Source organism: Desmodus rotundus, chromosome 11, assembly GCF_022682495.2.
Source record: "Desmodus rotundus isolate HL8 chromosome 11, HLdesRot8A.1, whole genome shotgun sequence".
NCBI classification, from domain to species: domain Eukaryota; kingdom Metazoa; phylum Chordata; class Mammalia; order Chiroptera; family Phyllostomidae; genus Desmodus; species Desmodus rotundus.
This window is the reverse complement of record NC_071397.1, coordinates 93,419,286-93,440,721: the sequence shown is the minus strand read 5'-3', so window position 1 is coordinate 93,440,721 and position 21,436 is coordinate 93,419,286. Positions and strand designations below refer to the sequence as shown.

General features: G+C 36.6%; 1 protein-coding gene across 1 annotated transcript; it reads right to left on the bottom strand.

Annotated features, from left to right (window-relative positions):
- Positions 1 to 1,638: 1,638 nt before the first annotated feature.
- Positions 1,639 to 20,989, bottom strand: MYCT1 (MYC target 1). Its single transcript, XM_024552097.3, is given in 4 exon segments — positions 1,639 to 4,158; positions 14,469 to 14,544; positions 14,546 to 14,655; positions 20,779 to 20,989. Coding segments are annotated over 4 exon segments (909 nt in total). The 3' UTR covers positions 1,639 to 3,646.
- Positions 20,990 to 21,436: the final 447 nt, after the last annotated feature.

Below are 21,436 nucleotides of genomic sequence, written 5' to 3'. Positions count from 1 at the left end.
GCCATTTTTTTTATTTGAGAAAGTTTATTCCTGATTGTTGGAAGACGTGAATGTGTTAGGGAAGATCCCAAATGGATCAATAGGACTTTCTACTAATCCCATTCCATCTATCAGATAATTGACATCTAAGAGTGATGTTTTGTAGCAGGACAAACTCTCTCTATATTTCTCTGAAGGCATAAAGAAAGTTTCTCTTTGAACTTCAACAGTGTCTGACAAAAATCTTGTTAGAGGGGGAAAATGATACTCATGAGCAAACTCATTTTTCTTTGAACTCTCAAAGCTGCCGCTTAGCGACTGAAGCAGGGTGGGTCTAATCCTTGTTGAAGTGGGGGATGCACCCCGTGCATGTCCCAGGACTTGTCTCTCCAGACTTGGTATTCACATCAGCTGGTAAAGTTTTCTCCATTTAACTGATTGGCTACAGTATCACACTGTGTCCCTGAGCTAGAAAGTACATGTTGTTCTTGGTGTCCCTTGTCAATCTTATCAGAAGTCTACTCTATCTTGTTGCTGTTTTTTGTAGATTGTTTTTTTGTAGATTCTTTTTTGTTGTTGTTCAAGTACAATTGTCTCCATTTTCACCCCACCACAGTCCCACCCATCCCTGCCTCCCACCCTTGAACCTACCCACTTTGGCTTTGTCTGTGTGTCCTTTATACATGTTCCTTGATGGACTGTCCCCTGTTTTCCCCCATTATCCCTCTCCCCACTCTCCTCTGGTTACTGTCAGTTTGTTCTTTATTTCAATGTCTCTGGTTATATTTTGCTTCCTTGTTTGTCTTTATAGATTCTTAATAGGAGCTTTTAGTTTACTTTCAGTGTGGATAGAGTTTCCTTTCCTATTTTGAATTGTTTTAATGTTTACTTTCATCAGTGAATTCCCTAATGATCAGTGAAATCATTATTGAAATCATTATATATCTCTCTTATAATGATTTTTCCCACTGCATATGAGTGCTTTATGTAAAGATCATTAACCCTTTGTCATGCATTTTGCCAATATTAAGTCTTAATTTGTCCCTCACCTTTGAACGAACATCTTAGGCTACTTCCATGATGCTCTGAATACCTTTATCTGAGATTCCCATGCCATTTGCTCATTAGTTACCAGCTGCCAACCCTAGTTCCTCCTACCCTCACTGCAGCCAGTAATGCAATTTAAAGTTCAGCCCTCCTGCTGTCTGCTCTTAGCTAAGCTGGAGCTTACTTACCAAGCCTGACTTCTTTGGTGCTTTTATACACCTGACACTAATGTAATTTTATGTCAGTTATATCTTAATTTTAAAAGTTATGCTCTAAAATATTTAATGAAGTAATTCTAAAATTGTTTATCTAATGAAGTAAAAATCTAAATTAATGTTTTCTTAAAAATAACTTATTTTCTATTTGCATTAATTCATTGAAATTTCCTGTTCCATTTATTGGTGATGTCACTCTTTTTCTTTTATACATTTTCATATAAAATAATGTTTGTGTCTCAGGAAGAGACAATATTCTACATTGGGTTAAAATGCCAAAGTAAATGGGAGATATTTACAAGCAATTCAATAAATAACCTGTGAATCAAAGTTAACATCAGCTTAATTTTGTTTCATAATCAATGAAACATTTCACATAAAAAATACAACTAAAGGGTCTCCAGGTTTTGCTTTAATTTCACATTTCACACTTTGCACATTATTTACAAGACACTCATTTTGGTTGTTTCATAACTCCGGGAGGGAGGAGACCATGGCCTCCCTGATGGTTAAATACACCAGAGGATTTCTTTCATTTTCTAATTTGAGAGATCCAAAACAGTTTGTACTCCCGATATAAAATCCAGATAAAAACCATAAACTTCCCTTGCTTCTCACGTTAAACGCTAAACGTTAAACGTTAATTTACAAACAAGATAGCCTTTTACTAAGGTAATGATCCCTTAAAAACATGCATGGCTATATGACGATTGCAAAATTTGTTAAAAAAGAACTGAAAACAAATTGGTTTTCCTGGGAACTAGCTCGCTCTTTCCTTTCTTTTTTTTCTTTCTTTTTCTTTCTTTGTTTCTTTGTTTCTTTGTTTCTTTGTTTCTTTGTTTCTTTTCTCTCTTTCTTTCTCTCTTTCTTTCTTTCTTTCTTTCTTTCTTTGTTTCTTTCTTTCTGGTATACTGTATTAGAGAGCATCTATCTATAGACATCATTAAAAATAATTGTCCTTAAGGAACAATAAAAAATATAAGCTAAATAAAAATAATAAAGAAATGCTATGCAAAATCTCATTTTATAAAAATTATTACAATCTTGAGCCATATTTAGACACTATTAGCCAGGACCACTGCACTGCAGAAACTGAAATAGAGTACATTTTTCTTCACCCAAAATCCCATGTTCACAGAAACAAACAAACAGTGACATAAGCTAAATATTCACTGTCTCAGAAATAAAGCACAGGCCTTTTGAGTGATTATCCGGTGAAGTCGTGTCCTCGAATGAATAAGGGCAGCCACAGCCACTGACCACTGAAGCTCTCCAGTACCCACATTTGGGGCTGTACCTTTCTTTAAGAGGGTGGCCACCTGTGAAAGTGAACTCCTTAAATATCTGTCCGCACCAATGACCTACGCGGAATGGTTTAATCAATGTATAAAGACCCTTCGCAGAATCTGAGGTTGAAATTCATAGAGATACAAACAAGTAATAATGCCTGATGAGTCAATCCAGGAAGAAGAATTCTTCGTGCATGTAATATCCATTTCCGTGACAGACTTTGTCCCCACTGACCCCTGCTTACTTGTCTGTGAAGTTACAGAAGGTCCCTAGATAAAGCACCTTCTCAGTTGCTAGATTTAAATCTAAGAAATAAAATTCATCCCTTAAGAAAAATGTAAGGTCAGTGTTAAAGTCTGTTTTTAGGTTATATGAATTGGACTTACAGTTGTTGCTTTTCTGAAGACATAACTACAACAGTGAAGAAAGTTAAACTATCATATGAGTAAATCCAAAGATTGGGCCTCAATAATGTAGTTAACTATTCTTAGGAAAAGCACAAAAATCAGTGTCACAATTACAATATCTTATAATACCCACAGAATTCAGCTTCCTTTGCTTGATTCCCACACTTTTCATAAATGAAGGCAATGAAGGCCCTTTAGAATCTTCTGTGTTCTCTCATTCTGTGCCCATATAATTCATTAAAGATCTAAGATTACAAAATGGCTCACTGTCATCTTGAAGAAAGTGAAATTGAATTCCTTAGGCTAGAAAAAAATTGTAAGTTGACAGTAATTTTTTCCCTATGTAATCACATTGGGCAGTGTGTGAGGATTAAAGCCACAAATACCATGTTTTTATTTCAGTCTAAAATACACATGCTGTATTACTGCCGCTTCTCAGTGAGAAGCACTAGCTTTAATAACCCTCACACTGAAAGCAAAGTACATCAGTATATAACTACTTGGAGAAATATTACCTCTTTGTGTGACAAGGAAAGTACAATCAAAGCAAATGCATGTTGTGGGGTCCAAGTTACATAAGCATTTTTCAGTTTGGAAACTCATTGGTTGTGTGGGCTGTGTCCTCAAATTTGTCTAGTCTATTTATGATTTCCTTTCAAGAAAAGACAAGGGAAGAAAGGAACAAATTAACAACAAAAAACACCTTGCTCAGAAATCTGGGAAAGCCTTTATGATGGACTCGTAGGTAGGCGGGGGCGGGGGTGAAAGGCCCACCGGGAGACTGTTACTGGACCAGTGGAAATCAGCGCGGCTCAAGCCCTGGGAAGTGTTGATGGTGGGAGAGGTACTGGAAGAAGGGAGAGTCATCACATGACTGTCAGTCTCCACGGGAAGTGGTGGACTTTGCAGAAATGGATGGAAAGTCGAAGCCCTGAAGCTTGATTTCCTTGGAAAGGAATTTCCTAGCTCCAGGGAAGCTTGTCGCTGGAAAGTGAGACTGGCCAGGCTGAGGTTGCTGCGGCGCTCATAGCCACTGTGGCGGTAAAATCCAGTCCTGTTGAGGCCGTGAGTGTACGAAGACCTAGATCGCCGACTTGAGCTCCAGTGGGAGATGCGGGCACTGGCTCTTCGTCGAGACAAACAAACAAACAGAGCCCAGATAAATCCTCCGATTACAAGCCCGATAGCCATGGACACTGTGAAGGACATTATAAGATCCTCTGAAACAAAGAAACAAACAAACACCCAAATAAGTGATTTGATTTGGAAATAGGGGTTCCACTAACAACACAGGGCAGAGGACAAGCAGTAATTATGGAATAGTATGGATGATTAAACAGATTTCGAATGAGAGAAATAGAAAATGGTTCTAGGTGAATATGAATAAATGAAAGCAGTCACATTTCTTTTTATTTAAACAAAAGGATGTAAAATAACATTTTAGGTATAGCATTCCATGTTACTTATGTTATTTTATTATCTTTAAAAGTAAATAATAAAAATAGTCTCTTTTTTTTAAAAAAAGGCCAGTCTTAGCTCATAAAAATTTTATAGGGTTGCAAAGATTTTTTCCACTTGAGTTACAGTAGTGACGTGCCAAAAATTGGTGAAGAATTTTGTAATCATATTTATTTTGCCTTTTCCTCTGCTCTCATCCACCCACTCTTGCCTCCCACTTTCAGGCTTCACGATGTCTCACTTCCTGTGTTCATTCTGAGACAGGAAGTGTTGGGCTAGAAGCACCTGTGGCCTGATGATTTATATTATATTTCCTGAAATTCTGGACTGTCACTTACATCTATGACTCACTGATGACACGACCTATGCAGACTACTGGGCTCTCTCTTGGCCCCCAAGTTCAGTTCATGCTGCCCTCATGTCCTTCTTTGATAATAGTATTCCTGTCTCCTGAATTTCCATAGAATCTCTACTATACAGCAGTATCCTTCAATTCATAGAACTTGTGTTAGTTCAGATTTCCTTTCTGGTGGGAAATGGAGAAGGACAGAAAACCTTACCAAAAATAGAAATTCTACCTTACTGTTTCTTTGTGGGAACTAAAAACACATTTCTCAAGTGAAACTGGGTAACAGAGCCCCTGCTTTAAGTGAAAAGACACCCTGGATATTAAAAGACTTCTCCAGCCTTAGTGCTCACCTCATTTCTCCACTTTCTATCCTGTCATCTAACCTACAAGACATGTTGATTTTCTCACTGACCCAAAGCCTGCCATTCTCTCTTTTAAACTCGGTGCTTTTCTATGTATTTTTTTCTTTATATTTGGATACAACTTTTACATTTCTATTTGGAAAACTCAGTCTTCAAGCTCCATTTCAAGTATGGCCTTTTGGATGGAAATGCCTACATTTCATTAACCAAAATTAGTTACCTGAAGTAGAGGGGTAAGTTACCGTATCTAATTGCTTACCTAAGGATTCTGTATTGAGAGATCCATAGACTGGAAATTAACTAAATGGGGTTGTGAGATGGGGAAAGCAAGAGAAGGGGAGTTTCAAATGCTAGAAGTTCTTGCATGAAGAGGTAGAATCTATTTCCCCACCCCTAGAATCTGATCTGGCTTCATGACTTGCTTTGACCAAAAAGACTCAGTGGAAATGAATCTGTGGAAGCTGCCACCCTTCTGCTCTTGGGAACCCACAATTGCCAACATATGAACTCATCCAGCTGGGCCTGCCGTTTGATGAGAGACACATGGCCCAGTTGCCTTTACGGCCCTGACCAAGAGCCTGCCAAGCTCCAAACAGATCGATGACATTATTCAGATCATTCAGATTCTAGTCAACCCAACATTTGAGTGTGATACTCGAAAAAAAAACCCAGCAGAAAATGATCTGGGTCCAGATTGCCAGCCCACAGAATTATGAGTCAAGTAAATGATTATTTTTGGCCACTAACTTTTGGGGTGGATTGTTACACAGCAAAAGCTAACTGACCCAGGGTTCCAAATTCAGCTCTCTCCCTAACACGCTGTATGATTTTCAGGAAATTTGTTTAGACTCATTGATTTCATTATTTTTAATGGACTTAGATTTCATGATTGCCAAGGTTTTTTCCAGTTTATTGTTGCATTCTATGAGAATATATAGATAATATGTAATTCAGAAATAATAAAATAAACCAATATGAATGAACATATAAAAACGTATTGCTCTTTAATTTTAGGATATATTTAGTGTCTTTCCACCTTTTATTATTATATTTATCTCTTATGGAAAAACTATATTTGTTATGTCCTACTTTCTCAATTTTCTTTACAAATATAAAAATCCTCAAAGACAATTAGTTATATTAAATCTATACAATAATTTTTATAATAGAAAGATGACTTTTAAATTACAAGACAATTTAGGAAAAATCTGTTAGACCCAGTATTGTTCTTCCAAAGTGTGTGTCACAAAAATAATATTAAGTCATAGCCTTAAAATGCAATCTGTTGAGATAAGAATTTCTCTGAGTTAGGCTCTATCTGAAAAAAGCAAATAAATAAAGCTAGAACCTAAAATTGGTCTTACTAGTAATACAGTAAAATTCCAAATTCACTTCCAACTATCAATGCCCCAAATATTTGGAACCTATAAAAGAAGGTATAGGAATTCAAGGTTTCTAAGACAATGGCAGCAATGTAAATCAAGATTTCCCATTTCTTCCAAAAAACAAATAGAACAACAAAATGAACAAATAAAACTGTACAAAACCCATGCCTTCAGTATAATTAGAAGGCAGTGAACATTCAACTTCAAGTTACCTAGAAAATGATCAGTGAGAAACAATACAGATACCAATAAATTATCTCCCATGCTTTGAGTGCAAGCCTTCGTGGAGAGAAAAGGCAATTTTGTAAAAACTATGCTATAGGAAAGAAACTTTTGAGTTCATACAGGAATGTGAGGAGACAGTCTTGGAAAGACTGCCAGAAGATCCTATCTCATATGATTTCATTTACCTAAAATGTCCAGGACAGACAAACAATGGGGATAGAAAGTAAATGAGTGATGGCCCAGGGCTGGGGGGTGAAATGGGAGGGAATGGCAGTGGTGGCTATGGGAACAGGTTTCTTTTTGAAGGACACAGTGTTCTCAGATTAGATTGTGGTGATGGTCACACAACTCTGTGACAACAATAAAACCATTTAAATGTCCTTGTGGGTGAATTATATCTCAATAAAGCTGTGGAAAAACAACAAAGAAAGAAAAGGAGAGGTGGCTTACGGGAACCACATAATGAAGGAGAAAAGAAAGAGTAAGGGGAAATTTTAGGATCATTTAAAATGAAAGAAAATTAAAAACAATAACAGGACACATAATCCCTCTCCCACCTTCACTTTCTAAAAATAAAAGTCAACCAGTAAAAACACCATACTCTGCAATACTGAGGGAAGGAGGAATCTAGAATGACCCCCAGGATTCTGGTGTGGACAGGCGAGGGTGGATACCAGATTTGATAGCCTGTTATGAATAGAAATACTTGGGAAAGTTATGGTAAATCAATACTATGTATTTTATAGATATATTTCCCTGAACCAACAACCTCCATTAGAGAATTTTGAATATTAACAGCTGCAAATATAGAAACAGAGATATGGGGTTTCAGCTAAAACAAACTTCTAAAACTGCTTTGTGTTCAAACTTCTCATTTTATCGGTATTGAAAGACTCTAAGGAGAACTAACACAAATTATTTTAATAATTGAATATGAACAACTAGCACTTGTCAGGGAACTATTGCTTTCACTCACAAATGACATAAAACAAGAAGACAAATCCTCAAGTTCATAAGATAAATGTTGTTGCTTTTGCATATAAGCTTATGCAGCCACCAGGTCTGATTGAGGACCCCAAACATAGCAGGATATATGCAGGTGCAACGGATGAGAGCAAAGAAATGTATTCACCTTATTTCAACTAAATCAGTGCATCGACCCTCTCAGCCTCTCTACCCCCGTCTCTTCTGACAAACAATGTGTTTCTGACAGTTTATCTACAGTGAAAAATAGCATCGGATTCCATTTCATTAAAAAATCAAACACTTTAAAAATACAGAATCAAGGAAAAATAATGTCTTCTTATTAAAGTGGTTGAGAAAATTAGCAAAGAAACCCAAAATATGTGGAGTGAGAAATATATTTATATGCCAGGTGACTTTGATTTCCAGAATATATTATTGTTCTGATATAAGAAAATAAGAGCCATATAGAGACTCCAGTATATAAGTTGTTAAAGAATATTTTCAACTACCACAATCTTCTTCAATGACAAGTTTCAGTTGTGTCAGTGAAAGAATTATTTTTGGTGGCACTGAAAGCAGAATAATATCCCCACAAGAGCAATTTGACAATAAATCTATTTTAAATGAGTCTGTGCCCAAAATTTTGGGAAATGTCAAGGAGAGTGGATCATTATGATTCAAAATATATTCTTATTATAAATAAAAGGTTATGGTTACATGTATATATCTGAAGAGGATTAAATAATGAATTTTAAAGGTACATTAGAATGATATATACATCGTAATAATAAACTATCCAAACTTTGAAAGAGTATAAAATACAGTAAGGTAGAGCTACAGAAACTATAAAAATTCATGCTGCCCTGGTTATGGGTGTCCCTAACTTCTGTTACTCATTTGAGTACACGTACCGTGAAAATGGTTTCCTTCCCCATGGAGTCAGTCAAATATTTCTTTTAGAAATTATTTCATTAATTCTAATGCCCTTGCTATACATGCAGAATTTTTAATACTTAAAAATAATAGCAATGACATAAGACTCTCTAAGACTTGCTGAAATAGCTCATCTATCGCGCTAAGCGCCCTAAATGCAAACTGCAAGAACAAGTGTGAAATGCAGAAAAGCAGTAACAGAGAAATAGCAAGAGTCCTAATCGTAACAGAGTGGTCTTCCATAAGGATTCTTTTTGTTTGTAATGAATGATTTTTGTGGCCCAAGCTGTAGAATTCAGAAAAAAAAAACCATCTATCGGCCATACAGCTTTAAAATGATAAATATTTAATTCAATTCTGGCAAACTTCTGACAATAAATTCTGGGAGCTTTTTTAAAAACCCTATTATAAAAGAAAACATACATGAAAAATACATTGGCTTGATATTCCTTTTCTGAGGAAAGTTTACTTTTTTATTTCCAAACAATCATAGGGGAAGAAAAACGAGTCATAATTTTACTTCTTATAATTACAATATAATGCAAATAATGAGACCAAACAATTACTTTGAAAGATGCAGAGATCCCTTTGAAGGCCAAAAGAACAAACTCTAAAATCTGTAAGGTATGGCATATGATTAGATATTGTTATTCTAAATTGTAATGTCTCTCTATACAACTAGCAAGGGGCTGGACCATAAGTCCTCAATGAATAATTATGTTTATAACGGTTATATAACTTATCCAAGTCATTTTACCTATTTGGATCTAATAATAATAGTCACTATAGTGTCCTCCAATTCTAACAATCTAATACCAAATCTGGTTTTCAGCAAATCTAATCGAATACTTCAACTTCTGTCCATTAGTGTTAAAATTTAGTAGAGGCTACCATCTAGTGGTCTTGTGATGAACCGTCTCAATATCTGAAAAGTGATCTTGTCTTTGACAACAGAATAACGCATTGATCTAGTCACAAAGGCCTTTGCAATTATAAGAATCAGGAGCTTAGCTATTAATGACGTAGGCTATGCTGTTCTTGGTGCCCTGGAGTGAATGATTCAAGCAATATGATGCTGGCAAAAGTTTTTCAGAGAGAATAATATCTAGGGCACAGAAAACTCAATTAATTATAATTTCAACAGAGTAAGTGCTTTCTCTGTGTATCTTATCTGCCAAAAATCCTATTTGGTTTTGGGGGTTTTTTTTTTCATAATACCTCTATACCCAGAACTCAGCTTCTTACTAAAACTTTGCCACCTCCCTGGTCCAAGCAACCATCATTTCTGACCCAACACATTGCAATAGCCTGTTATCTGGTCTTCCTGCACCTGCTCTTGCCCGACTCTCCCTAGCTACACTCTATTCTCAGTATAAGAAGCCAGAGTAAACCTTTGAAAATATGTCAGCTCACATCATTCTTCTGTTCTAAACCTTCCATTTCTTGAGTAAAACCAAACTCCTAAAAATGGCCTTTTACAAACAGAAGTTCCAACTTGATCTGTATCTAATTTCTGTGCTCATGTCTGCTGTCCTTCTGCCTCACTGACTTTCATCCACACGGCCCTCTTTGCCAGCAGACACGCACCCGACTTAAGGCCTGGCACTGGTTGCAACTTGCTCCGGAAGATCTCCCCTCAGTTCTCCGAACGGTTCATTTTAGTTTGGGCTTACATGTCCACCTCTCACTGAGGCCCACTCTCACCACCTGAGTTGCCACTGACATTCCTGAATTTCGTTTTCCTTTTCAGATGAGTGGAAACTAGACTGATTAGTTTATACTCTTTAAATAAAACTAAATGACATGCAGGAGTATCACAGGCCCTAAGTGTCATTCCACTTGCAAGATAAAATAACTTATTTCTAGGACAGTCAGAAAAACTCCCTAGAAGAAGTGACATTTGAGGTGTTTTCTTGGGTGGGTTTGAAAAACAAATGCACGAAAGGCTGGGAGACTGTAAGTAGTTTTGGCCAGAGGCAAAAGTCATAAGCAATATTCTGAATATGACTATTCAACAATATTGTTAGAATAGAAGGTAAGTTAAATAGGAAAGGAGTAGCACTCCTCTTCCTGTATATGATGAGCTAACTTGAATCAAACCCCTGATAACAATTATAAAATACAGATTAAAAATATTTTTCAAAATCTGAAGTCGTGAGAGACCTACCAAAACTGGAAAACATTTTATTTATTTACTTACTTATAATTGAATGTATTGGGGTGACATTGGTTAACAAAATTATATAGGTTACAGGTGTTCCATTCTATAACACATCATCTATATATTGTATTATGTGCTCACCACCCCAAGTCAAGTCTCCTTCCATCACCATTTATCCCCACTGTACCCTCTTCCGCCTCCTTCCACCCCCCCTTTCCCCATGGTAATCACCATACTAGTATCTGTGTCTATAAGGTTTTATTTTTTCACCCAGCCCTGTAATCCCCCTCCCCTTGATGAAGCAAATTTAAAGAGAGGCAAAACATCAGTAGAGTTGTGTGCAATCTCAGTAGGCTGGGAAAACAAAAATAGTGGTTCAGGGCTTCCCAGGAAGATGGACTGGGGAACACTCCAGACTCTGAGCTGGGCCCATGAAAACCTGCCCTAAGTGGGATAGCAACCTTAGAGAAAAGCCTTAGCAAAGAGGAAAACGGGGGGACCTAAGTTCATGAAACTGAGCATTATGTTAAACTAGATCAAACTTTTACACTGACCTCAAATCTTTACACAAATCTGCCTTAAGCCACTCACTTCTCTGCAGACATGGCTTGTGTGTGTTTACTTCTGTACGTTTGCTGTTAACATTTCTCCTGAACTCCCTTAACTTCTTCAGCTATTCCTATGTCTGTCCTAACGTGTAATGCATTGCCTGTCATCTACTGGGTGGCGAGTCAGTACACCTGAGTAGACTAATGCACTGGTTAAATACATGAATGAATGAGTTAATGAGTGAATGAAAGAAAAATGAATGACTGAAAAGTCCTTCCTGGAATCATTTGATTCCTTATTTGAACCCTATCTAACCTTTTAGGAACAGGTGAAGTCTCTTTCCTTCTAAGAAGGAAGGATTTAGGGATCATTTCTGCCATTTTTTTAAAAACTCATAACTATTATCAATCATTACAATTTTACTATATATTATCCTGTATTGTTCCAAACAATAAAAGCATCTATTTGCATTTGTCATGGACACACCATCTACTCCAAGAGGTAATCTTCTTGAGGACAGACACTGCAGTTCAGGAGAGGATTAATTAAGGTGAATAAATGCAAGCTACTGAACCGGTTATGCTAACCGAAAAGCCACGTGGTAAGGCAGGAAGTATAACCAAAAGTATGTCTTCTTCAGGACTCTGAGTACCAAGGGGATAACCAAGATAAAGGACACCTCTCTACTATTTCATTACAGCGGGGTGCAGCGAACTTCCCCAGACTGTTTCCCTCTGCTTTCCTGGGAGTGTTTACAGCAAGAGTTTTAAGCAAAAGTGAGAAATGCAAGGTGGTGTCTTCAGTTGTATTGTCACTCTCAGGCTGATTTTGCTGACCACCCTCTCACTAATTACTTTAACATTGACATAACGTTTAGTAAGATTTTGGGGGCAATTACTATGAAAATGCATGCTGTCATGACTGATAACCACCTGCTATCATTACCTTACTTTTTAGCATTCAGTAAAGTAAACCAGGAAAATTATATTTGTGAAACAACTTTTGATGCAGCTTAAGTCTGTTAAGTCTGGGAAATTGATACGATTAATGCACAAATTTTGTTTTTCTAAGCTAGTCTTTCTTTACTTCTCTAAGTTCAAAGTGTGAAGCAGCCAGTTGATTTTGGAAGCCATAGACAATGTCTTACAGTGTTTTACAGCATTTTCAAAATTATATGTGGAGTCTGTGATCACAATAGATATCAATTTAAGTATACATAAGAAAGAAAATCAAAAAGATAGACATTTATGTTTTAGGAAATATTTATACTTTACATATTCACGTTTACATTTTTGCATCTTAGACTTAATATTTTTTACTTCAGAAAAATGTGACCTTTTTTATGTTTTCCCCCAAACATTATATCCGCTCAACATATTTGCCCTGGTTTTGTTAATGTTTATCAATATTACACTTCCTGGTTTTCATTATTTTTAATCTATTTTCCATTGTATTCACATAAGACAAAGAACCACTGGGAACTATCTTTGGAACAGTAAGTTTGAATTCCTTCTCAAGCACAGATTTCTGTATTTTTAAAGAAAAACTATCACTTTTAGGGTTGGCCAATAGACTCTAATTAAACATTTGCTCTTAGAGATTCAAGTTTATTTTGTGATTATCATCCATGTTTCAGTCAGTGAATAATTATTTCTTTTCCTTAAGTGAGCCTGACAGACATTTAACTTTTAATGTTGGAGAAAAAATAGATTTGCCTTTTATCATTAACTTTTGCAGTAAGATTTACTTTACTTTTAAATACATTTATACAGCTACTTATTTTTGTAATGAAGAACTTAGTGTAAACACCCTCTAGCTGTTTTTCAGCACATTCACTTTACATTCACTGTAAATGAGTCGTATTGTAACAAGTATGTAACAAATATGTATATTTAGTCGTCTGCAGTTCAAAGGCTTATTTTCTACTGGTGTCTACCTAGAGTTACCAGGCCATTTTTTTAGCATGCAAATACAATTTATTTTCTTCGTTCTAATTTGTTTCTATAAATTATTTAGGATGTTCCCTATTATCTCTCCCTTACACACTTGAAGCCAACATAAATGGTTGATGGTAAAAATAAGTAATTAACCCTCTGCATGCAAACTTCTGTGATGGTGGACAATAGGTGAGGTTGCTCGGGACAGTTAGCTGCGGCTGCTCACTTGCCACCTCAGTGTCCCAGCACGTCCTCTTGAACAGCACCAGAAACTCCGAAATAGTTCTCTGCGATGGTTAAAAACTTGCTCTGGACTAGTAAGTAATTGATCTCTCAATAAACTCCATTTTCTCCTTTAACATTTTTTTCTGGATGTAACTCAACTTGCCCCCTTTATTTTAAAAATTTCCCTGAACCCCAGAGTACATGTCGGTTTTACATTTTAGCCCTCGCCTGTACCTCTAACCTTGAACAACTGGTAATTTTGACCTCCTTGCTGCTGCTGGTGTCTGCCTCATAGCCGTGTCTGAACACAGAAAGCCCTTCGGGCTGTGCCTTTTGCTCTCGTGATAAGCTTCCTTTGCAATGTTATGTGTGATCTTATTTCCACTTAACTTTTTCTATTTCAGTTTTCCCCTTTATGTTCATACTATGAGTCCTTCCTTTATCTGTGTTATCACACTCCTGAAGTACAGATTTATTATTTAGATTCCCTTTGGGAATTAAAAAGTATAACATTGACAAGGTATGTTAAAAATAAACTCTACAAAAATTCTTGGTTGATTTATTATTTAGATTCCCTTTGGGAATTAAAAAGTATAACATTGACAAGGTATGTTAAAAATAAACTCTACAAAAATTCTTGGTTTCATTAAACAAAACACATAATCTCTAACTTTAAAACAAATACAACTTCCTTTTCTAACAAAATACACATTGTCATCTTCCAAAGAGCAATTACTGCTGCCTTGTTCCTCGTTTTTATTCTTATTACTTTCTAATTCTATCTTGTAACACCAGCCACATTTATACCTGTTGCACAGATTCTTCTTAAGTGTCTTCATAGCCCACTTTAAAGACCTCTATTCTATTATAATCAATAGATGAAAACCATCAGTTCACAGTAAGCAAAATGTCTCTGCTCTTGCAGAATATTTCTCTGCACTCTAATTTTCGATTAAAAGCAGGTAAAGAAAATAGCTTACCCCAAAAGTTTTCTGGCCATTGACTGTCTAAAGTTGTTGTGTTATTAGCCATAATATCCACAAGAAATAGAAGAGAAAAAAGAAAAAAAGAAGGAAAGAAAAGCCAGCGTGTCCAAAGGAAGCACTTGGATTCTATGTCTTTGTGGTTCAGCAAGAGAAAAATAATTTTCACACAGCCCCTCATATACTGTGTTTGCATAAAAGGAAACAAGTGTATCATGTTTCCTGCTTTTATACTCAAATTAGCAACTGTTTTCCTTATCTTGGAATTCCACATGGTTCCCGAGACACAAAACAATTTCCTTCTCGTCATTTCCTTGGCTAACTATTAAATGCCGACCTCTTGGCCACCTCCAAAATGCTTTTGGGATAAGAGACTTTTTTTGTCTTGTCCTTTCCCCATCTCCTACAGGCATGTATAGGCAGATTTCAAACTCTCAGCTGCAGCACTTTGGGTTAAATTTCCATAGGATGAGACTGCTTTCCAATGTTTAAAAATTACACTGAAATAATAAGTTATGGAGGGGAACAATTTCAAAAGCCCATATTCTGTTCAAGTACAATTAATTTTTAATAACATTTTTTTTAAATCTCAGTTACTTTTTAAAATTCTTAACATGTCTTGTTCTAATTGGTATGTTAATTTTGAAAATTTCTTTATTTCATAAATATTTATCTAACAGGCAGTTTATATTTGTTAATTAAACTTGTATTTAAATATGGAAAACAATTTCTATAGTGAAGGAATCGATTGAAAAACAAGTAGAAGAAACATACACTCAAACATTCAATTGCAACAGAATTGCTATAGCGAGGAGTACAATGATGGGTGGTCGCAGTAACGTTTTCTTCATGGAAAGGTCTGGGAGAAGTGATGACTGTAGTATCGCGTATGAAAGTATGAAAACAAATGTATCAAGTAGAGACCAGGTAATAAGGTAGAAGGACACCATGAACAAAGGAGGGGAGTTATTACAGCTCCCACGGGGAATATCTTTGGTAGGACTGTAGAGTGTGGAAAGTAGGGCTATAGGAGATGTAGGTGAGTTGAATTTCAAGTCTTTGTCTACAAGCTTTGTTAGTTTAGACTAGACCCTCTGAGCACTGGGAAGTCATTGTAAGTAGGAGTCACAGTGCCAAGTTATACTTAACAAGGGCACTGAACTGCGTTCGGTGACCTGTTTCCTCCAGCTTTGATTAACTCCAGCACCAACACTTGTGTAACCTGCATTCACCCAAATTCTCATTAGGTGTGACTTAGTGTGAAGCAGTAGCCATCTTTGTTAAGTAATACATGTCTGAGTAGCTGTAAGAATATCCAAAAGAATAAAGTTTTTCTCACATTCATTTTACACTCCCAATTCTATAAAAACTAGGTCATTTCTGCCTATTTTCTCAATTTTTATAGCTTTACACTAATTGTAAATGTACTGGAAATTAAAATATAGACTCCAAAAGGAGAATACTGTTATGGAAACTTTTAGAGTTTCTTTTGTTAAAAAAATATTTTATTATTTTTCTATTACAGTTATGTCTCAATTTTCCCCCCTTTGCCCTCCTCTGCCCAGCCCACCCCCCACTCCCACAGTCAATCCCCAACCTGTTGTCCATGTCCATGGGTCATTCATGCATGTTCCTTGACTAGTCCCTTCCCCTTCTTTCCCCCCTTATACCCCATCCCCCTCCCCTCTGGTCGCTGTCAGTCTGTTCTTTGTTTCCATGCCTCTGGTTCTATTTTGCTCGCCTGTTTGTTTTGTTCATTACCTTTCTCTTATAGATGAGACCACATGGTATTTGTCTTTCACCGTCTGGTTTATTTCACTTAGCATAATATTCTCCAGTTCCATCCATGCCGTCACAAAAGGTAAGAGTTCTTCTTTACTTCTGCTGCATAGTATTCCATTGTGTAAATGTACCACATTTTTTTGGTCCACCCATTTACTGATGGGCACGTAGGCTGTCTCTAGAACTTGGCTATTGTAAGTAATGCTGCTATCAACATAGGGCTGCATAGGTTCTTTGGAATTTGTGTTTCAGGATTCTTAGGGTATAATCCCAGCAGTGGAATTGCTGGGTCAAAGGGAGTTCCATTTTTAGCTTTCTGAGGAAATTCCATACTGTTTTCCACAGTGGCTGCACCAGTCTGCATTCCCACCAACAGTGCACCAGGGTGCCCTTTTCTCCACAACCTTTTCCAACACTTGTTGTTTATTTGTTAATGATGGCCATTCCGACAAGTGTGAGGTGGTACCTCATTGTGGTTTTAATTTGCATCTCTCTGATGGCTAGTGATGCTGAGCATCCTTTCATCTGTCTCTGGGCCCTCTGTGTGTCCTCCTTGGAGAAGTGTCTGTTGAGGTCTTGTGGCCATTTTTTAACTGTATTATTTGTCTTCTTGGTATTGAGTGTATAAGTTCTTTATATATTTTGGACATCAAGCCCTTGTCCAAAGTATCATTGGCAAAAATGTTTTCCCATAGTGTCGGATCCTTTCTCATTTTGATGTTTTCTTTAGGAAGCTTTTTAATTTGTAATCACATTTGCTTATTCTCTGTTTTATCTCCCTTGCCGTAAGAGATATATCAGTGAAAATATTGCTGCATGGGATATCTGAAATTTTACTACCTATGTTTTCCTCTAGGCCTTTTACGTGTCATGACTTATATTTTAGTCCTTTACCCATTTTGAGTTTATTTTTGTGTATGGTGTAAGTTGGTGGTGGTTTCATTTTTTTTTTTTTTGCATGTACCTGTCCTGATCTCCCAACACTATTTATTGAAGAGGCTATTTTAACTCCATGTTATGCCCCTGCCCTCTTTGTCAAATATTAGTTGACCATAGAGACATGGGTATATTTCTGGGCTCTCTATTCTGTTTCATTGGTCTATGTGTCTGTTCTTATGCCAGTACCAGGCTGTTTTAATTATAGTGGCCTTGTAGCCTTTTAGTATAGTTTGATATCAGGTATTGTGATCCCTCCTACCTTGTTCTTCTTTCTTGGGATTGCTGAGGCTATTCAGGGTCATTTTTTGTTCCATATAAATTTTTGAGGTATTTGTGAAATACTTCACTAGATCTGTGAAATATGACATCGGTATTTTAGTAGAGATTGCATTGAATCTATAGATTGCTTTGGGTATTATGGACATTTTAATGATGTTAATTCTTCCAATCCATGAACACAGTATATGTTTCCATTTATTTCTATCTTTCTTGATTTCTTTCTTTAATGTTCTGTAGTTTTCTAAGGACAGGTCTTTTACCTCCTTGGTTAAGTTTACTCTTAGGTACTTTATTTTTCTTGTTGCTATACTAAATGGGATTTCCCCCCTAGTTTTTGTTTCTGAAATTTCATTGTGGTGTACAAAAACACCTTCAATTTCTGAATATTGACTTTGTTTCCTGCTATTCTGCCAAATTCACTTATTAGGTTGAGTAGGTTTTTTTTGGTGGAAACTACAGGCTTTTCTAAGTACACTATAATGTCATCTGCAAATAATGACAATTTTACTAACTGTTTTCCAATTTATATGCCTATAGTGTCTATTTAGAGATTTTTTTGAGAAAATATGAAGATGCATGTCTACCGTATTCTTGTTGAGGTTTATTTCCATATAATCAAGTAAATAAAATATTTATATTAATGACCAAGGAAAGCAAAATAAGGGCTCACATTTTATTTATTTTTAAATATATTTTATTGATTATGCTATTACAGTTGTCCCATTTTTTTCTCTTCTTTACTCCTCCTCTTCCCTATACCTCCCCTCCCATCATAATTCCCCCACCTTAGTTCATGTCCATGGGTCATACATATAAGTTCTTTGGCTTCTCCATTTCCCATATTATTCTTAACCTCCCCCTGTCTATTTTATACCTACCATTTATGCTTCTATTCCCTGTACCTTTTTCCCCATTCTCCCCCAACACCCCACTGATAATCCTCCATGTGATTTCCATTTCTGTGAATCTGTTCCTGTTCTAGTTTGCTTAGTTCATTTTTGTTTTTGTTTTTGTTTTTTTTTAGGTTCGGTTGTTAATAGCTATGAGTTTGTTGTCATTTTTCTGTTCATATTTGTTATCTTCTTTTTCTTAGTTAAGTCCCTTTAACATTTCATATAATAAGGGCTTGGTGGTGATGAACTCCTTGAACTTGACCTTATTTGGTAAGCACTGTATCTGCCCTTCCATTCTAAATGATAGCTTTGCTGGTTAGAGCAATCTTAGATGTAGGTCCTTGCCTTTCATGACTTGGAATATTTCTTTCCAACCCCTTCTTGACTGTAAGGTCTCTTTTGAGAAATCAACTGATAGTCTTATGGGAACTCCTTTGTAAATAACTGTTTCCTTTTCTCTTGCTGCTTTTAAGATTCTCTCCTTATCTTTAATCTTGGATAAGGTAATTATGATGTGCCTTGATGTATGCTTCCTTGGGTCCAACTTCTTTGGGACTCTCTGATCTTTCTGGTCTTCCTGGAAGTCTATTTCCTTTGCCAGATTAGGGAAGTTTTCCTTCATTATGTTTTCAAATAAGTTTTCAATTTCTTGCTCTTCCTCTTCTTCTTCTAGCACCCCTATGATTCAGATGTTGGAATATTTAAAGTTGTCCCAGAGGTTCCTAAGCCTCTCCTCATATTTTTTAATTCTTTTTTCTTCATTCTGTTCTGGTTGAATGTTTCTTTCTTTCTTCTGGCCCAAACTGTTGATTTAAGTCCCTGTTTCTTTCCCTTCACTGTTGGTTCCCTGTACATTTTCCTGTATTTCACTTTTCATAGCCGTCACTTTTTCCTTTATTTTGCAACCATACTCAACCACTTCTGTAAGCATCCTGATTACCAGTGTTTTGAACTGTGCATCTGATAGGTTGGCTATCTCTTCATCTCTTAGTTGTATTTTTTCTGGAGCTTTGATCTGTTCTTTCATTTGGGCCATTTTTGTTTTGTCTTGGTGTGCCTGTTATGTAGCCAGGGGCGGAGACTTAGGTGTTCACCAGGGAAGGGCAACCCACTCACTGCGTTGTGATGCTGTATGTGAGGGAGGGGTTGGAGAGGGAACAACGCCACTTGCTCAGATCTCAGCCGGTTTTCAGTCACTTACTCTGCTACCCACAAGCAAATTGGGCCCTTCTGGTGCTGATTCCCGGTGCGTAGTTTTGTGTACATTCTAGGCCCCTGTGGGTCTCTCCAACGAACTCTCCTGTGAATCTGGGAGTTTCTCCTGCCACCTCAATCCCCACAGGTGTTTTCAGTCAGAGGCTCTGAGGCTTTATTTCCCTGTGCTGGAATCCTGGGTTGTGCAGTCTGTCTCGCTCCCCAGTTGTTCTTCCGGTTTATCTATACACGAATGTGGGACTGCCCACTCTGCCAGGCGCTGCCTTGCTGTGAGTCCTCTCTGCCCCAGGTACCTATCTCTGCCCCTCCTATAGGTCTGCATGAATGTTTCTTCTTTAACTCCTTGGTTGTTGGACTTCCAAGACAGTTCAATTTTCTGGCAGTTCCGGGTTTTTTTGTTTTTAAATTTGTTGTTGTTTTCCTTCTTTGGGTTGTGCAAGGAGGTACAGTGTATCTACCTATGTCTCCATCTTGGCTGGAAGTCTAGGGCTCACATTTTAATAGCTACCTTTAGTTTCTATATTTCTGAACAAAATTTATAAAAATAGAAAACTAAAAGATCATTATCTTATTTCTAAAAATAGATATAGTCTGGAAAAAATTATATTGAAATACTTCTAAATTCTTCTAGAAACAGTAGGATCCTTCAATTACTATATGCTATTTTAAATCCACATTTGGTAGTATTATGGACTACCAATTTCAATAAATAGGATAATTTTATAAATGGATACATTTTTATAAAAATTTATTCAGAGTGCATTTGCCCTGAAACAATAAAGCAGAAGAATAGAATGGGTGGCTCTGGCTTTGTCAAAACTACCTCTGTGCAGAAACAGAGTTCATTCCACCTCAGGACTGGCATACAGGCTGAGACTTCCTTTTATTGTTTCATGTTTAATTACCCTGATTTTCTCCCAATATATTTTCATTTTTGCAGCTGGTCAAAACCCAGTCAAAACTCTGAGGAACACATGTTTTCTATCAATTGATAATGTGGGAATATTTTTCTCTTCTGTTAATAGCTTATTGATAACATTAATTCTCATCTGTGTATGCAATTTGGCTGGTAAGGATGCATCCTGTTTTTTGGCAGACATCCATGTAAAGGAGTGTTTATGTCTCTGTGATTTTTGAGTCCCATGCCAAACAGGAAGTCAATTTTTATCTTTACAGAAATGTTAGGTCTGCTTTTCTACTCTTCCCTATTTCACAAGTTGGGTCTTTAGATCTGGATTCTCCAGTAGTCACAAAATACATTTGGAGGTTTGTTCCTCCCTCATAGTCATAGGACTTAGTGCCCCCTTCATTCAGGTCTCTGGTCCTCACCAGGCATTCAATAATTACCTTGTCTGAGGTGTCATCACTCAGCCACTTTCTCCTGTGACCCTGCATCATCATTATCTTCATAGCGCTTATTACTCCCTGACTTTATGCTGTATATATTTTGGGGTTTTTTTTTGTCTCTTCCACAAAGAGTTAAGTGCTAGTAGGACAGGCACTCTCTTGATATTGCTCATACCTGTATTTCCCACGGCTAATGTAGGTCTCTTAATAACATGTAATTAATAAATAAGTTAATAGGCTCTTAATAATATTTACTCAGTGAGGAAATAAAATAATTCCAAGGGCTCTGAGGATGAAAGTATTTTAGATATTTTACATCAGGTTAGTAAAAAATGCCATACTGATTTATAAGCATTCAATATTTTAGAAGTGTGAGTTATTATTTATTATTTGATACAGAGTCAAACAATCCAAAAGAAAAATGTCAGACCTTAAACTTTATTTTTTAGCTTTATCTCTTAAAACTATCATGGGTTTTGTCTTCCTCATATTAAATTGACCCAAGTAATT